Source organism: Haematobia irritans, chromosome 1, assembly GCF_050003625.1.
Source record: "Haematobia irritans isolate KBUSLIRL chromosome 1, ASM5000362v1, whole genome shotgun sequence".
In the NCBI taxonomy this organism is placed as follows: domain Eukaryota; kingdom Metazoa; phylum Arthropoda; class Insecta; order Diptera; family Muscidae; genus Haematobia; species Haematobia irritans.
The window spans coordinates 236941981-236961088 of record NC_134397.1 but is presented as its reverse complement, the minus strand read 5'-3'; the positions used below and the strand labels follow the sequence as shown (position 1 = coordinate 236961088).

Here is a 19108-nt window from a genome sequence, read left to right as displayed (position 1 = left end):
CACCACCAAAACATTAAAATTTCGATGAAAGTCCTCGAAAAAATTGTCATGTAAAAAGAAAAACTTATTTTGGCCCTAACTTCTTAAATATGCGTCCTAGAGCGAAAAGGACCTTAAATCGTTACCACCCCCCAAAAAATTAAAACTTCCTCGAAAAATTCAAATTTTGATATGAAAATCTTATTTTGGCTATAATTCCTTAAATATTCGTTCAAAAAAGTTCGATGAAAATCCTCTAAAATTTAAAATTGTTATATGAAAAACTTATTGTGGCCATAACTCCTTAAATATGCGTCCTAGAGCGAAAAGGGCCTCAATTCGTTACAACATCCCAAAAAATCAAATTTCGATGAAAATCGTCAAAAATTTAATTTTTTATATGAAAAACTTATTTTGGCCATAACTCCTTAGACCGAAAAGGACCTTACTTCGTGACCACTACCAAAATATTAAAATTTCGTTGAAAATCCTCAAAAAATTCAAATTTTTATATGTAAAACTATTTTGGGCATATGCGTCCTAGAGTGAAAAGGACCTTAAATCGTGACCACCCCAAAAAATCCCAATTTCGATGAAAATCCTCGAAAAATTCAAATTGTTATATGGAAAACTTGTTTTAGCCATAACTTCGTAAATATGCGTCCTAGAAAAAAGGCGAAAAGGACGTTTATTCGTGACCAACTCAAAAAGTTCAATGAAAATTCTCGAAAAATTAAAATTTTTATATGAAAAACTTATTTTGACATCTTACTTTGTAAACCCCACATTTATCACTTTGGAATTTCGTTAGCACACTTTGGACTCTGCCAATAGTAAAATGAAGTTACATTCTAAAACAGATAAAAATGTATTGTTGTTATTTTCTATATCATGTTGAAGCTCATTGTCGTGGGGTCCATTTTCATAGCGCCTGAGGCCTAATTTTATTTTTGGGTCGATTGTCATGCTGCAGTAACATTTTGGTGTGGATCATGGGCTTATATTCATTATGAAGAATCACCCCACATTTAAGGCCGTATTTTGTTGGAGTCCATTTTCATCCGCCATCAATTAGGCGATATGACTCAGGATATGACCCATCTCATTTATATTACCCAATTTACCATTTTTAAAATAAAATTTAAAATTTTTAAAATATTTTAATTTAATTTACATTCTTATATACATAAAACAGTTGCATACAAAAAAACAAAAACTTTGGTATTCATTGCATCTAAAGTTATCACTATCTATGATCTTAACATACGCTGCTGATCTGTGGCTTGCATTTGTTCTTCGGAAAAATCCACGGGATCCTCTACATCTCTGCGATGACATCGTTTATGTACGACATAACACAACCACACTGATAAAGGTAATATAGCCAAACCGACAGGCATTAAGAATAGGAGCCAAAATTCCTGGGGATCACTGTGACCCAAATCTACAGTCTCTTCACTATAATCCGACCAATAGGTGGCAAATTCTTCATCCTCCAATGGATCGATTTGAAGATATGCCTCACGTATACTATGACCACGAACAGTTATAGGTACACAGGCATAGAAGCCTTCATCCTGTGACCTTACCTCATTCAATATCAATTTGCTTAGATAGACATCACCTCCTATGGGCTTCTCACGAGGTGTGGTTAGCAGTTCATATGCTCGTCCATTGTAATAGACGATGGAATGTAAACTTTCGTAATCGACGAATTTGAGATCAGGCAAACGGCGAAACCATTTAATAGTGGGATATTCCTCCGAATATACTCGACACTGGAACACCACTTGAGAACCCAAACTTGCAGAGCTATTCAATGGATAGTTATCCAAAAATGCGGGAATTTTGTGTGAAATATCTATAAGAAGATATGAATATATTAGATCATCTCTTGGGTAGGAATATTTCTACTTACTTTTAATATCCAAATGAAAAGTTCTCACCAACTTTACATCCACAAGATTACTTCCAGCATTGGGCACCACTGTACATTTGTAAAGGCCCGAGTATTTTTCGGTAACATTTTTCAATTGAAGTTCCGATTTACAGAAATTATCTTCACATGGTAATTGTGTCCAATCGTCACTACCATCGTTGTTATGGTAACAGTTCGTTGTACTGGCAGATTCTACATCACATTGCTAGAAATTTACGAGAAATATTTTTTATATTATAATGACAAAAAAAAAAGTTATCAACATTTCAGTATCAAGTCACTTCCGCCCAATATGACCATTATTAATCTTTAACATACTCGCTAAAAAACAAGTCATATTTGACCCTTCCCATTATTGTTGTCGTTGCATTAATTTGGAGAAGCTGACGTGGTATTCTTTAAGTAGCATTTTAATCGTGCAGTTGGAGTGTATGCAGCCCCTTTTTCGCAGTTTATGATTGTTTATTGAATACTACAGTGGCCATAAAGCAAGACGGATTTTAAAATTTAAACTTAAATATCGGGCGATTCAAATTTTAAACTAGTTCATTTATCTCTTGAGTTAGCATGACTGACTATACCCGAAAGGAACTATTTGGCGTGTTTCGATAATCGGAAAAAAATTTTGCGTATGTGTATTATGTCATGAGGGATTAATTTCATAAACAAATTCACCTCAATTTCTGGCCACCTTTGCTAACTTACCTTAAAATACCACAAATATTTGATATTATTGTCCTTAGTTTCGTCTATAAGACCATTTGTGCTGCATTGAAGTGTTATATTGTAACCACTATGCTCCCGTATTAGTTCAGTATTATCTGCAATAAGAAATAACATTAATTGAAATTGTATAAAAACAAGTATATACGGAATTAAGTTCGGCCGGGCCGAATCATAAATACCCACCACCATGAATCAAAAAATATAATTGTTTCCTTAGAAAACTCTTCGTCAGGCTACTTAACCCTTATACTACGTTGGGGTCATTTGATGACCCATGTCGTATTTTTCATCACCGCATTTCTTACTGTTCGAATATAATTAAAAATTTCTATAACTCAGTGCATGAATTGGTGACATATGCTGAATTCATGCTGAGTAGTAAGAACTTTTAATTATAATCCAACAGTAAAAAATTCGGTGATGAAAAATACGACCTAATACCCAACGTAGTATAAGTTAGAAGAAGGTTGGCTGATAAGTCCGCGGTCTAACAAAGAAAAACACATTTTTTGTCAAAATTCCTTTTTATTCTTCAACATAATTCCCTTCAAGAGCGATACAACGATTATAACGACCTTTCAATTTTTTGATACCATTTTGGTAGTACTCCTTTGGTTTTGCCTCAAAATAGGCCTCAGTTTCGGCGATCACCTCTTCATTGTAGCCAAATTTTTTCCCTGCGAGCATCCTTTTGAGGTCTGAGAACAAGAAAAAGTCGCTGGGGGCCAGATCTGTTGAATACGGTGGGTGGGGAAGCAATTCGAATCCCAATTCATGAATTTTTGCCATCGTTCTCAATGACTTGGGGCACGGTGCGTTGTCTTGGTGGAACAACACTTTTTTCTTCTTCATATGGGGCGTTTTGCCGCGATTTCGACCTTCAAACGCTCCAATAACGCCATATAATAGTCACTGTTGATGGTTTTTCCCTTCTCAAGATAAAAATTATTCCATGCGCATCCCAAAAAACAGAGGCCATTACTTTGCCAGTGGTCTTTTGAGTCTTTCCACGCTTCGCAAACGGTTCACCGGTCGCTGTCCACTCAGCCGACTGTCGATTGGACTCAGGAATGTACTGATGGAGCCATGTTTCATCCATTGTCACACATCGACAGAAAAACTCGGGTGTATTACGAGCTGCAAACACCGCTCAGAATCATCAACACATTGTTGTTTTTGGTCAAATGTGAGCTCGCGCGGCACCCATTTTGCCTATGCTATCTCGATCAACTTCTTTTTTCGGTCATTCAAAATCATTTTGTGGATTTTTTTGATGTTTTCGTCGGTAACACCTCTTTCGGGCGTCCACTGCGTTCACCGTCCTCCGTGCTCATTTCACCACTCTTGAATTTTGCATACCAATCAATTATTGTTGATTTCCCTGGGGCAGAGTCCGGAAACTCGTTATCAAGCCAAGTTTTTGCTTCCACCGTATTTTTTCCCTTCAGAAAACAGTATTTTATCAAAACACGAAATTCCTTATTTTCCATTTTTTTTTTCACAATAACAAAAGTTGTTTCACAAAAGACGCTCTATCTCACAAGCTAATTGACTTACAGGCGTCAAATTTTGACACGAATCATTTGAAGGTTGGTACTATATAAAAATAATATGCATTTAATACTAGCGACGCCATATATGTGTCAGACCGGGGACTTATCAGCCAACCTGTTATTAAGGCCGGTACTATGTTTATTCTTGCGAAAAAATGTTATAGAAACCATTATTTCGCACATAGAAAGCGGTGTTTATTTAGGTAACAGGGAGCGATATTGAATTAAGTTGGTGGTTGCTGCTTGATATTACAAAATTAACATTTTATTTTTGCTTGGGCAAATGGAAATTTTTCGCTAGTTTTTCGCATTTTGTGGTTTTGTATAGAGTTTCAACGCGAAAACCGAACAGAGTACAGGTCTTTATATAAAAATAAGTTGGGTTTTCCTTCCTGACGCAATAACTCAAGAACGCACGAACCGATTTCCACGGTTTTGCATTTGTCGGGCTCTGTGAGGTTTATATTGCCCTACTTTTTGAAAATTGGAACAAAATTATACGATTTGCTTGAGATTTTCAGGGAAGGTTGAAGGAGGCGTCTAGGCAAAGAAGAGCTACTTTAGTTTTCGATATTTGGTTGAGGGGGGACCCCCTCCCATTGTCACACTTTTTTCAAAGTACAGTGAAAAACTAAAATTTGTGGACTTTTTGAAATTTTATGGGGAACTTGGGGGAGATTATGAAATCTATATAAGGGATATGATTTTTTAATATTTGGTCGGGGAAAAATAAAAGGGCACAGGGAGACCTCCTTTCTCCTCAAGTACATACCATTAAAACCATTTAACTTTTCCAATTTACTTGAAATTTAAGAGGGTGTGGGGTAGGTTATATTATTATAATGGATATAACAATAATGTAATGGATTTGCCCTGCTGTTTAAAAATTGGGCTTATAATTTGTTTACGATTTTCTGGCACGTCTACACAATGTACGCTATATCATTTTTCGATATTGGGACGGGGAGGGGGAGACCTCCTCAAAAACTGAAAAAAAAAACTAGAATTCTCAAGTTTACTTGAAATTTACAAAGCCGTAGGGGAAGGTTATGAAATCAATATGGTGTACTTGATTTTTGGGTATTTGGACGGGAACCTTCTCCTTGCCCCACACTATGAAACTTGAAGGAAAGTTTACAGATTTTCTTGGAACTTGCAGAGAAAGTGACGTCCCTTTACAAAAAATAGAGCAAAATCTAACCTTCTCCGATTTACTTGAACTTGGGAGAATGATTTTTCGATGTCAGGTTGGGGAAGGGGAATAGTGTAGTTGGGTAGTTTGTGAAATTAATATAGGGTACGTGAATTTACCTGACCTGACCCTACTCTTTAAAATAGTTCAAATCTTTTCGAATTTGTTTTCAGATCGAAGGATATAGTTGTCTAAATTAACGAAAATATACTTCGGGAGGCGCAGCGAAGAGGGCCGGGTTAGGCTAGTACATATATATTTACAGACCGAAAATACCTTTAAATTTTGAATTTTCGGCACATCGGATAAAAATTGCGGTGTCTCGTAGTCAAATCGGGAGATCGGTCTATATGTTGGGTATATCAAAATCGACCGATATGCCCCATCTACAAATCTGCAGATGGATACACACTATGTTCGGCGTACTTATGCGTAGACCCAAAATATCTCCAGATTTTGAATTTCAGGTAAATCGGGGGGAAAAATTGTGGTGTCAGAAGCCCAAGACATCAAATCGCCCGATATGGGAGCTATACCAAACCGTCAAATCGCCCGATATGGGAGCTATACCAAACCGTGGGATATGGGAGCTACACCAAACCGTGGGCCGATACCCTGCCAGCATTTGAAAGTTCCATTTCATCCTCATTGCTAACACAGACTCATAAGTGACACTATAACAATCGCCAACTGTGTTGGGTGAAACGTACCAAAAAGTACGAAATGCACATAATTTTGCCATTACTATTGTTACAAGAGACACTTGTGATAGTCGTATAAATGTTATATTTATAAATGTTTAGTCAATCATTAATTGATCCAATAAATTTTTTAATTGAAATGTCTTCAATCAAAATCTTTGGATCCAAGTAAACTTTTTTTTGAGTGTAGCAAAACTCCTGTCATCGATTAGAAATGTACCTATTTCTGTTAAAAATAATATTGTGAAAACGTTATTACCGGCACATAAATGGTATTTCATGTAAATACATATCAAAGGGGACAATCGATAACAAAGCTCACAGAATTTTCGCGATCGAAAATGCAATATCAATGCATTTCTGTTGTCAATACGTAACATACTGGACTTTAAGCCCGATATGCACCTCTAGCGGGAATTTTGTTTATATGTCGATAACACAATTTCCCATATTCCAATTTTTGAAGAACAATGAAATAAGTCGATAATAACTTTTTACCAAAATGTTTGTTGACAAAAATTTCGCTTAGATGCCAATAGTATAGTTGTAAAATTAAATATATGTTTTAGGTGAGAATCGTTAATAAAGCTCGGCAATCGATAACAAAATTTTCAATGCATTTCTGATACACCTAGGACGATGTTACCAAGTGTCAATAAGAATAAAAACAACACGTGGTAAAAATGCCTTATTGTCATCCAAGAAGTATTTTCCCTATAATATGGTTTGCCAGGAACATTGGAACAGAATGTAAAAATCGATAATAGTGTCTTACAGATTTTTCTACAGCAAAAGTACTAATGCATTTCTTATGGTTAGCGGAAATTTTTGTTAAAAATGTATATAAGGCTTAAGCGGACCTTAGACGGTCGGAAAACACTACGACAGAGACTTGCCTATTTGTTGTGTGTTCGTTCAAGTTTTACCCTCACACTGCACGAACAATTATGATAACAACATGAAGAAATAAGAATAAGCACACGGATGAAAAAGACTGCTTTTCATATGTTTGGCTATAAATATTATATGTTTGGAACACAAATTTTTAAACACAATATTTTTGAGTGCAAGCATATAATGTTCATAAACTAGCATAACATGTTTGGGACATATATGTTAATATGTTAGAACATATTATGTTTGGGACATAAAATGTTTGTAAATATAATATGCTTGGATGCAAACATATATTAACATTTTGTTTTTCCTTGGGCAATTGATCAGCTACTTCTTTGATCCTTACAAACTGTGTGGTCCGCTGTTCGAATCCCCGTCCGGCAAAAGGTAAAATTAAAAAAATCATACAATTGAATAATTTCTTCTACAATGTTTGTATTACAGAAAAAGGTGCTAAGAACTAAAAAATCTCTATGTTGTTAGCACCTATATTACCTGTTTATTTTCATAATTCATTATGATTGTAAATATATAAATAAATAAATAAAATTTTGAGCACAATATTGTTTGGGAGAATTTTTTTTAAGCATATAATATTTTTGGGTGCAAAATGCTTCCAAACATATTATATGTTCACATAATAACATATTGTTTTTTGAAAGACAACATTATTGAATTTGGATGCAAAAATACAAAATGTTTGGAACTTAGACTACCCAAACATATATTGTTTAGACCAATATGCTTTCAAACATAGTATATATTGGAAGAGATCAAACATATAAATGTTTGGGCAATACCCAAAAATATATATGCTTGAAGCAAAATATGTTTGGGAGTATATGTTACAGAAGCGATTTTTTGTGAGCGTGCATAAACACAAACAATTAAGATGGACGAAAAGTTAGGTGTGTAAAGCCATTTTTTAGTAAAAATGGAAGAAACAATAAAAATTCCAAGCAGAATTAGCGACCCCTCATTAATTTCATTGCAGAAATGCTTGTTTTAATTATGAAAATAAATTTGTTTTTGCTAATGTTTGGCGAACATCTCCTTTCACGTGAAGACTTGTGCCTCCCAACCGGAAAAAATCAAAGTTGTTTTGATTTTATGCCAACACGTCCCCGCAACACGCGAACATGGCCTTATACTAGCGGATTTGTCGCCGCAACGTGTTGTGTCGTAGGGTTTATCCGACCGTATAAGGTGCCCTTTACATGGGAGAAAATTCTAACAATTCGCAATCCATAGCAATGTTCTCTAGACTTTATCATTATTATTTTTTTTGCTATTGACAACATTAAAAACGAAAACTATTAAATACACTTAATAATGGGGGGCTTACCTGCATAATCAACAAATAGACCATTAGCACTGTAGCCAAGACCTCGATATATGATAGTTAATAGCAGAATTATTAATTTAATGCATTTTTGTAGCGTTCCAATATTCTCCACAATTTCACTGACCATCTTCAATGCCAACCCAAAGAAACACAAGTAAACATTATAGCTTACAATTTTATGGTTCTTTGCTCCTTTTTGTTTATTTATTTTCGTTTAGTCGAAATAGATTTGCTTTTGTAGACGAATGCATAAGTTTGGATTTATATACAGTGAGTATCATCTGTAAGTACATAAAGTTAGGAACATTTTTTTAGGAATATTATAAATAACAAATGAACAATATTATAATTAGTTGTGGAAAATTGTATATAATTTTAGCATAAATAACCATGCATCCAGAGATTGGAAAAAATGTACATAATCACATTTATCGTTTCGTTTATCGTAAGGAGCAAATAGTTTACTACCATATTTTTTTGTGAGCTGGAAGAAACACCTCATTTCGGCTATGAATAAAGTTTGTTGTTATATTTTAACTATAGAAAAAATCCACAATAAAAGACACACATGAGAATACTTCATGAGAATTCTGTTACACAGCAAAAAAAAAATATTTTTAATATTTAATAATCACGAAATTAATTGATTAGTTTTTTTTACAATTTCTTCAAGCACAAAAAATGGTTGTATCAATCCCCAATCACGGTTGTCACTCGAGCCAAAAATAATCTACCAAAATTTTACCAAACAACTACCACACAACAAAATCTTATTTTGTCAAAATTTTGTTTCTATAGAAAAAAAATTTGGCAATGTTTTATTACTACAAAACATTTTTTTCAAAATTTTATTTCTATAGAAAATTTTGTCAAAATTTTATTTCTATAGAAAATTTCATTAAAATTTTATTTACACTACTAATTGTACTCCTAGTGCAAAATTTCAAGCAAATCGGGGTAAAACTCTGGCTTCTGGGTCCATATAAGTGCATATCGGGCGAAAGATATATATGGGAGCTATATCTAAATCTGAACCGATTTCTTCCAAAACCAATAGGGCTCTATTCTGACCCAAAATGGGAACTTGTGCCAAATTTGAAGGCGATTGGACTTAATCTGCGACCTAGACTTTGATCACAAAAATGTGTTCACAGACAGACGGACGGACGGACAGACGGACATGGCTAGATCGACTCAGGGACCCACCCTGAGCATTACTGCCAAAGACACCATGTGTCTATCTCGTCTCCTTCTGGGTATTGCAAACATATACACTAACTTATAATACCCTGTTCCACAGTGTGGCACAGGGTATAAAAAATTGGTAATATTTAATTTCTATAAAACATTTTTTTAAAAATTCATTTCTGTAGAAAATTTTGTCCAAATTTTATTTCTATAGAAAATTTCATCAAAATTTTATTTCTATAGAAATTTTTGTCAAAATTTTATTTCTATAGAAATTTTTGTCACAATTTTATTTCTATAGAAAATTTTTTCAACAATTTATTTCTATGGAAAATTGTTTCGACAATTTATTTCTATAGAAAATTTTGTCAAAATGTTATTTCTATATAAAATTTTATCAAAATTGTATTTCTATATAAAATTTTATCAACATTTTATTTCTATAGAAAATTTTGTCAAATTTCATCAAAATTTTTTATCTTTTTTATTTTATTTTTATAGAAAATTTTGTCAAAATTTTATTTCTATAGAAAATTTCATCAAAATTTTATTTCTATAGAATTTTTTGTCAAAATTTTATTTTTATAGAAAATTTTGTCAAAATTTTATTTTTATAGAAAATTTTGTCGAAATTTGATTTCTATAGAAAATGTTGTCAAAATTTTATTTCTATAGAAAATTTTGTCAAAATTTTAATTCTATGGAAAATTTTGTCGAAATTTTATTTCTATAGAAAATTTTGTCAAAATTTTATTTCTATAGAAAATTTTGTCAAAATTTTATTCCTATAGAATTTTGACAACATTTTCTATAGAAATAAATTGTTGAACAAATTTTCTATAGAAATAAAATGTTTTAATTAAAACAAAAGTCACTCACAAAAAATTAATTGTATCGATTAATTTTTAATTGATGTTGGGGACACGGTTGCCACAGTTGGTAGAATTCTACCAAAATTGGTAGATTTTTTATTGTTTGGTAGATTGATAGAATTCTTTATGTTTTGGTCAATTTTGCAAAATATTCCTCTGTAACTAAGAGGTACTACAATTTTATTTCTATAGAAAATTTTGTCAAAATTTTATTTCTATAGAATTTTGACAACATTTTCTATAGAAATAAATTGTTGAACAAATTTTCTATGGAAATAAAATGTTTTAATTAAAACAAAAGTCACTCACAAAAAATTAATTGTATCGATTAATTTTTAATTGATGTTGGGGACACGGTTGCCACAGTTGGTAGAATTCTACCAAAATGGTAAATTTTTTATAGTTTGGTAGATTGGTAGAATTCTTTAAGTTTTGGTCGATTTTGCAAAATATTCCTCTGTAACTAAGAGGTACTACAATTTTCTATAGAAATAAAATTTTGATAAAATTTTCTATAGAAATAAAATTTTAGTACCTCTTAGTTACAGAGGAATATTTTGCAAAATCGACCAAAACATAAAGAATTCTACCAATCTACCAAACAATAAAAAATCTACTATTTTTGGTAGAATTCTACCAACTGTGGCAACCGTGTCCCCAACATCAATTAAAAATTAATCGATCGATTTGTGAGTGACTTTTGTTTTAATTAAAACATTAGTTGAATCAATAACATTTTTAATTGAAAATTTTTTCAAATTCAATTAAAATTTTAATTGAAAAAAATATGTGACATTTTTTACTGTGCACTTATTCACTAAGAACATGGGTCAATTTTGTCCTAACTAAATATCGTTTACCTATAACCAGTATAATCACATAAAAATCCATTAAAGAACTAGTAACAAATGATTGATATAGGGCAATTTTTCAACACTGAGTGTATATTTATGCAAGCGTTTGCATTTTTACAGGCATCCATGTCACTGCATTTTATTTAGTTAAATGGGTGGTCGCCTTGGGTTTCTTTATTTTCAATTGCGACTTAGACACAGGTTAATGTTTCTGGGCCAAAACAGCTGAATTAGCACAAAAAAAAGTTCACTTGTTAATTCTTATGGGGCCATATCAAGAAGAGTAATTTAAAATGGGGACTTCAATCAGATGCAAAATGTCATCTTTATGACGACTTCTATAGAGAACGATTTCGATTCTTTCAAAGAAATCAACGTTGACTTGGCTAAACGGTTTCCCTAGAAAAAAATTTTCGTTTTTTTAAAGAAATCAACTTTAACTTGGTTGTTCGCTCGAACGTGGGATTGGCTTGGGTTTTCACTGAATTTGGGAATTCACTGAATTTATTGTGATAATTGATTGAAAGTTTCGCTGCAAGCAGAGGAATATGAAGAATATGGATGTTCCGAAACGATTTTCGATCTAACCGTCTTGCTGTCTTAAAGATGCTTGCTCTAATTTGATAAACTTAATATTTCCTCTTTACGTTAACCCTTAAATACACAAGAACACGGATTCCTAAAAAAATATATAATATGCAAAATGGTAAAAAATAGCACACTTTTTTCAAAATTTTGTTCTTTTTGTATAATGCGCATTAAACTAAGTTTTTGATTGCAGTTAAGCATAGAGAATAGAGATATTTCTACACTACACAAATTTTTTACCAACATTCGTTTTATTTCTGGTAAAAATTCATTATTCTCCAATTTGTAGATTTTTGAATTTTCGTGCAAAATTTAAATTTTGGTTCCAGTTTATTTTCAGGATTTGTCCAAACAAAATATTGTTTGTATTGTTCAAACATATTATGTTTCATCTTAGGCATACATATATTTTTAATACGCCAATTGCTTACTTCAAATTTTATATATATATATATATATATATATATATATATATATATATATATATATATATATATATATATATATATATATATATATATATATATATATATATATATATATATATATATATATATATATATATATATATATATATATATATATATATATATATATATATATATATATATATATATATATATATATATAAATATATATAAATATATATATATATATATATATATATATATATATATATATATATATATATATATATATATATATATATATGTATATATATATATATGTATATATATATATATATATATATATATATATATATATATATATATATATATATATATATATATATATATATATATATATATATATATATATATATATATATATATATATATATATATATATATATATATATATATATATATATATATATATATATATATATATATATATATATATATATATATATATATATATATATATATATATATATATATATATATATATATATATATATATATATATATATATATATATATATATATATATATATATATATATATATATATATATATATATATATATATATATATATATATATATATATATATATATATATATATATAAATATATATATATATATATATATATATATATATATATATATATATATATATATATATATATATATATATATATATATATATATATATATATATATATATATATATATATATATATATATATATATATATATAATATATATATATATATATATATATATATATAAAGGGTGATTCTTTTGAGGTTAGGATTTTCATGCATTAGTATTTGACAGATCACGTGGGATTTCAGACATGGTGTCAAAGAGAAAGATGCTCAGTATGCTTTGACATTTCATCATGAATAGACTTACGATCTGCCACAACGTCGAATTTTCAGTGAATGGGCCCTAGAAAAGTTGGCAGAAAATCCGCTTTTTTATCGACAAATTTTGTTCAGCGATGAGGCTCATTTCTGGTTGAATGGCTACGTAAATAAGCAAAATTGCCGCATTTGGAGTGAAGAGCAACCAGAAGCCGTTCAAGAACTGTCCATGCATCCCGAAAAATGCACTGTTTGGTGTGGTTTGTACGCTGGTGGAATCATTGGACCGTATTTTTTCAAAGATGCTGTTGGACGCAACGTTACGGTGAATGGCGATCGCTATCGTTCGATGCTAACAAACTTTTTGTTGCCAAAAATGGAAGAACTGAACTTGGTTGACATGTGGTTTCAACAAGATGGCGCTACATGCCACACAGCTCGCGATTCTATGGCCATTTTGAGGGAAAACTTCGGAGAACAATTCATCTCAAGAAATGGACCGGTAAGTTGGCCACCAAGATCATGCGATTTGACGCCTTTAGACTATTTTTTGTGGGGCTACGTCAAGTCTAAAGTCTACAGAAATAAGCCAGCAACTATTCCAGCTTTGGAAGACAACATTTCCGAAGAAATTCGGGCTATTCCGGCCGAAATGCTCGAAAAAGTTGCCCAAAATTGGACTTTCCGAATGGACCACCTAAGACGCAGCCGCGGTCAACATTTAAATGAAATTATCTTCAAAAAGTAAATGTCATGGACCAATCTAACGTTTCAAATAAAGAACCGATGAGATTTTGCAAAATTTTATGCGTTTTTTTTTTAAATGTTATCAAGCTCTTAACAAATCACCCTTTATATATATATATATATATATATATATATATATATATATATATATATATATATATATATATATATATATATATATATATATATATATATATATATATATATATATATATATATATATATATATATATATATATATATATATATATATATATATATATATATATATATATATATATATATATATTTATAAATAAAAATATAAAACATTATTCAATGTCAATTTTAGCATCAATTTTACAACGGACTTTTTTAATAATTTGCAAATGAAATGATATTTCAATAAAATTATTAAAAAAAATGAAATTAAAACAAAATATTATATACATATAAAATGTCGACAAAACTTTCTATAAATATTAAATTTCGACAAAATGTTCAATAGAAATAAAATGTACAGCCTGTTTCTATATGTCGATCGAGCTCTATCGATCCACTGAAATGGAAACAAAGAGCTGAATTTATAACCAAAAATCAGCTCTTTCTATGTAGTTCAATCGATTGATAGAACCCGATCGACATGCAGAAACAGGCTGTTACTATTGGAAATTTCATTCGAATAGTATATTCCTTCCAATGTCCACTTCAGGTGATTCACGATAAATTCACGAGTCTCGCGACATTTTCCCACCGGGAAGTCTCATACTTTTCCTTCTTGGCGTTACATATAAATGCACAAACTTATTATACCCTGTATCACAGAAGTGGTGAAGGGTATAAATAGAATACCGTTCGACATCTAAATTAATTTCTATTATTCAGATAATATACGTGATTAACATACGATTAAGGCGTAAATCTTGACTTTTCGTGAGCGTGATTTGGCAGAAATTTTATTCATGCACATTCAAGAACTGATTTTATTTCTCGCTCACGCACGAATATATTTAATTTAGTCCCATTAACGCACATTCACGAGAGTTTCTTTGGACTCACGTGATTTATGCGTGAATCATGCGTGTCACCGCACACCTCTAATTTCTAGACACAGAAAAAATGCCATCGTTAAACTGGTTTTGTTTGTATTTAAATTTTATTTTTTTTTTTCGAATGTTTCACATCCCAATGCAATTTCTTTGTACCAAATATATGTCAAAACCCCTTGACTCCTTGAATATTGTCAATTTAAATTAAGCAAAAGAAAAATTTCGTAATATTCCCAAACATAGTAAGAATGAATAATTACTGCAAACAGAAATGCACCAACATATTTCCAATAAAAAGGTTGGTTGAAGTATAAACTTATAACACCCTGTTCCACAGTGTGGCGCAGGGTATAATTAACTGATGCAATGAACGTGACTAATCAAATTAATAAATAAAGTCAGCTAAGAAAATGGGAGCCACCGTAGTGCAATGGTTAACATGCCCGCCTTGCATACACAACGCGTTCGATTCGTGCTTCAACCGAATACAAAAAAGTTTTTCAGCGGTGGAGATGTTCACCACTGTGGTATCACAATGGACTGAATAGTCTAAGTGAGCCTGATACATCGGGCTGCCACCTATCCTACCTACCTACACCCAGAGAAGGAATATGATCACCTCAAACATGTTTTAAGAGCAAAATGTTATTTTTGGGTGGTGACCATGTAACAAGGTTTTCGCAACCATGTTATTTTCTCGGAAATCATGTATCTGATTTCGGCAAGCAGGTTATATTTGACGAGAAAATAACATTTTAGTGACAAACATGTTACATGATCACCATACAAAAATAACATTTTACTCTTGAAACATGTTTGAGGTGATCATATTCCTTCTCTGCGTGTACCCTAAGAAAATGATTGAAAAATTTTATGTTTTCAATTATAACGTTTCTAATTATTAATTGTATCTAATTAAAATATATTTTCAATTAAAAATATAATTGAAACTTTTATTCGGAAATAATTCAGACAAAAAATATTTTTGTCGTCAATCACGAAATTAATTGGTCCAATTAATTTTTAATTGAAATGTCTTCAATCACAGAGATGATAGTATACATTAAAAAATTAAAGTCAATGTGATTGATTTTTGTTTCAATTAAAAAAATTGTTGAATCAATTAAAGTTTTAATTGAATATTTTTTAAAACTCAATTAAGACTTTAAATGGAAAAAATTTCGTTAATTTTCTTTGTGTAATTATAAATAAATAAGAGAAATAAAAATACTATGTCAATTTAGAAATTAATTGAGATTTGCGACCAAAATCAAATAAATTTATTAAAAAAAATTAATTGCAAGTTCCGAAGAAATCAATTAATTTTTTAAGTATAATTTTTATTTTTAATTAAATCTGTAATTGATATTATCATTCTAGTGATTGAAGCAATTTCTATTTAAATTGTAACCCATTAACGTCCAAAATTAAACTGCTGAAACTTTTTTAGAAAAAAGGGTGTCCCCATGTGGGGACACTGGGTAGATTAAGTATGAAATTCTCCAAAAATCTCCATTAAATGGTAGCACAATTTTAAACTTTTTATTACAATAAACTTAACAGTTTTATCTACACACAATCAAAATATTATATGCGAAGAATTGTAAATTTGAGATCACTTGGTACACACAAAAAAATTTTTTTTCTGATTCAATCACGAAATTAATTGATCCAATTAATTTTTTAATTGAAATGTCTTCAATCACGAAAATGATAGTATCAATCACAGTTTTAATTGGGCATAGAAAAAATTCTTGATTAAAAAATTAATTGATTTCATTACCAAATTTCAATTAAGTTTTTAATTGATTCAATTAAAAACTTAATTGATGTTGATTGCAAAACTCAATTAATTTAGTAATTAAACAAAGGTAACTATTTTCAATTACATTCTGAATTGGCTTAGAATTTTTAGTTGGATTAACAATTGATTGTTTGAAAAAAAAATTAATCAAAAATTTAATCACTTTTATAACTGACTTAGTTTTCCGAATTTGATTAAAAGTTAATTGTATCAATTAACTTTTTAATTAAAAATTTTAAAATTTTCAATCATTGACTAAATTAACTTAATGTTTCTATCTTGATTAAAAAGTTAATTGTACCAATTAATTTATTAATTGAAAAAAATTTCAACTTCAATTAACTTTTTAATTGGAAATATTTTGGTGATATTTTTTTCTGTGTACACATAAAAATATTGAAAGTATTTTACCAAAGTTATCGGAATATTAACAAGAATATTACGCACTGAATATGGCACTTGTTTGTCAAATGCGACCAAGTGTCTTTGTTTATGTTTTTGATCAGATGCAGTATAAAGCTGTCTAACGTGTATTTAAATTAAATTACAAAAATAACGGGTATCTCATAGTTGTTTGACTTAAAACAGGTGTCCTCATATGGAGACAGAGGGCGGTAATAGGTTAACTGGACCAATTAATTTAGTCATTGAATTAAAATTGTTTTCTTTGCATGGTTAAAAGGGACATGGTTTGTCTCCAATGATTATTTCTTTACATTTTATATAATGCCAAATTATTACATTATCCTTATTTTAACAGCTCATAGTTGGAATCCCAAAAATTTTACTACAATTTAGTTTTGTTAACGCATTAAATTAGTTAATTTTTTTCTGTCTATTAATATAAATATTTTAAAATTCATCCAAAATTCTCTATACAAAGTAAATTTTCAAAAAAATTATCTATTAAAAATAAAAAAACCATTTTCAATAAATATTTTCTTACCACATCATTCTTATTAGATAATTATTCAATAATACCACAATTTATTGGCACTCTTCTATTATATGACGTTTTTAGTAGTTTTTATCAAAAACCGATTCCATCGTCTTTGGAATACCAACGAAATAGTAGATAAAAAAATGGGAGCTATGTTGTATTGCTAAAGGTGGCGGTAGTGGCCCTCGGCAAATGCGTGCAATGTATGTATATTTTTACTGAGTGGTGGGGAGGTTGGTAGCGGTGGTGATGGTGATGGTGATGGTATCTTATCCATTAACCACTGGTAGTATGTACTGCGTAGGAACTACTTATTTTATAGATTTTATATGCCATAAATTTACTATTTTATATTGTTTGGGGTTTATTAATTTGTTTAGTGTGGTGCGCTCACATGTATTTTCTGATCGATTTGATTATTTTGAAAGTCGTCCACTTGCAGTAACCTCGATAGAATAATATTCAATTATATGTGGGTATGTTTTTGTTTGTTTTTAGTAATTTGTTTGTAATTGCCAATATGTTTCCGTTATGCTAAACGTGTTTTGTTTTTTTTTGCTACTCAACAAAAGGAAATTCATTTATAAACAACTCATGACTTATAATCCATGATGTTTTCTTTTACAACATTTCAAACTATATAACCATTGGAAATATTTTTTTCTTTACACAATTTCAAATCAAATAACCGTTGGAAATAAATCTAATTTTGCACATTTCTTTTCACCAAATTGTTTGTTTAACAAACAAAATTTCTTTTATTTTTTTTTTTTTTCAAAAAATATGGAATATTTTTTTTTCTACACAATCATTTTCATACACACACGTCGTCTGATTACCATTTGATCAATCTCAATCGATGACGGCGCCGTTCTAACATACGACCTACACAATTTTCCAAATATCGCCCAGTAGCAATGTTGAACAAGTAGTGTTACACAGCTTAATGCCAGTGTAGTAATGATAGTACTTGCAGTGTAAGAAAAGTAAAAGACCTACCCCCCCAGCATGCATTGGGAAAGGGCGACAAGTATTGTGTGGTTTATTATGACAATACAATGACTACCGGCGACGGAATGTTCGCTCTAAATCTTCTAGCTTGCAATCGAAACAAAATAGTACTGCTTGAATAAATAGACTAATTGTGCCTACTCAATGTACCCAATCGATATATTCTGTTAGAGCGCTTCCTAACGATGGCGTCAACGGCGACGTCTACTGCGTATAGAGAAAATTAACATTGAAGTGATCGGCAGCCCACCGCCAACTGATATCCGACGAATATTTACTATGTCTGCTACTGCTGCTGCTACTGCCGCTCACATTTGTTTATTTTCTCCATCTATCTATTGTAGTGACATATCAATGTGCAAATATACGGTAGTCAATGTTGATAAATACTACAATGGATAGTATGTTACATTGTGTATGTCTGCTGTGCGAT

At 30.5% G+C, this 19108-nt stretch overlaps 1 protein-coding gene across 4 annotated transcripts; it reads right to left on the bottom strand.

Annotated features, from left to right (window-relative positions):
- Positions 1-1119: 1119 nt before the first annotated feature.
- On the bottom strand, positions 1120-18788 carry LOC142234696 (fibroblast growth factor receptor-like 1). 4 transcript variants are annotated; one of them, XM_075305897.1, is made up of 6 exons: positions 18504-18788; positions 17671-18222; positions 8333-8613; positions 2624-2739; positions 1898-2123; positions 1120-1840 (listed from the first exon to the last, which is right to left on the bottom strand). In XM_075305897.1, exons 3-6 carry the CDS (start codon positions 8457-8459, stop codon positions 1230-1232), a joined length of 1080 nt encoding a protein of 359 aa, XP_075162012.1. In that variant the 5' UTR covers positions 8460-8613; positions 17671-18222; positions 18504-18788; the 3' UTR covers positions 1120-1229. The 4 variants fall into 4 exon arrangements, with proteins under 4 accessions (XP_075162012.1, XP_075162077.1, XP_075162138.1 ...); XM_075305962.1 differs by having other exon boundaries at positions 17671-18110; XM_075306023.1 differs by lacking the exon at positions 17671-18222.
- Positions 18789-19108: the final 320 nt, after the last annotated feature.

Coding starts and splice junctions, on each gene's coding strand:
- LOC142234696 (XM_075305897.1), bottom strand. CDS start 8,459: ATGGTCAGTGAAATTGTGGAGAATATTGGAACGCTACAAAAATGCATT. Junction 2,740..8,332: donor TCTATTTGTTGATTATGCAG/GTAAGCCCCCCA, acceptor TTCTTATTGCAG/ATAATACTGAACTAATACGG. Junction 1,841..1,897: donor TTTTCATTTGGATATTAAAA/GTAAGTAGAAAT, acceptor ATCTTCTTATAG/ATATTTCACACAAAATTCCC.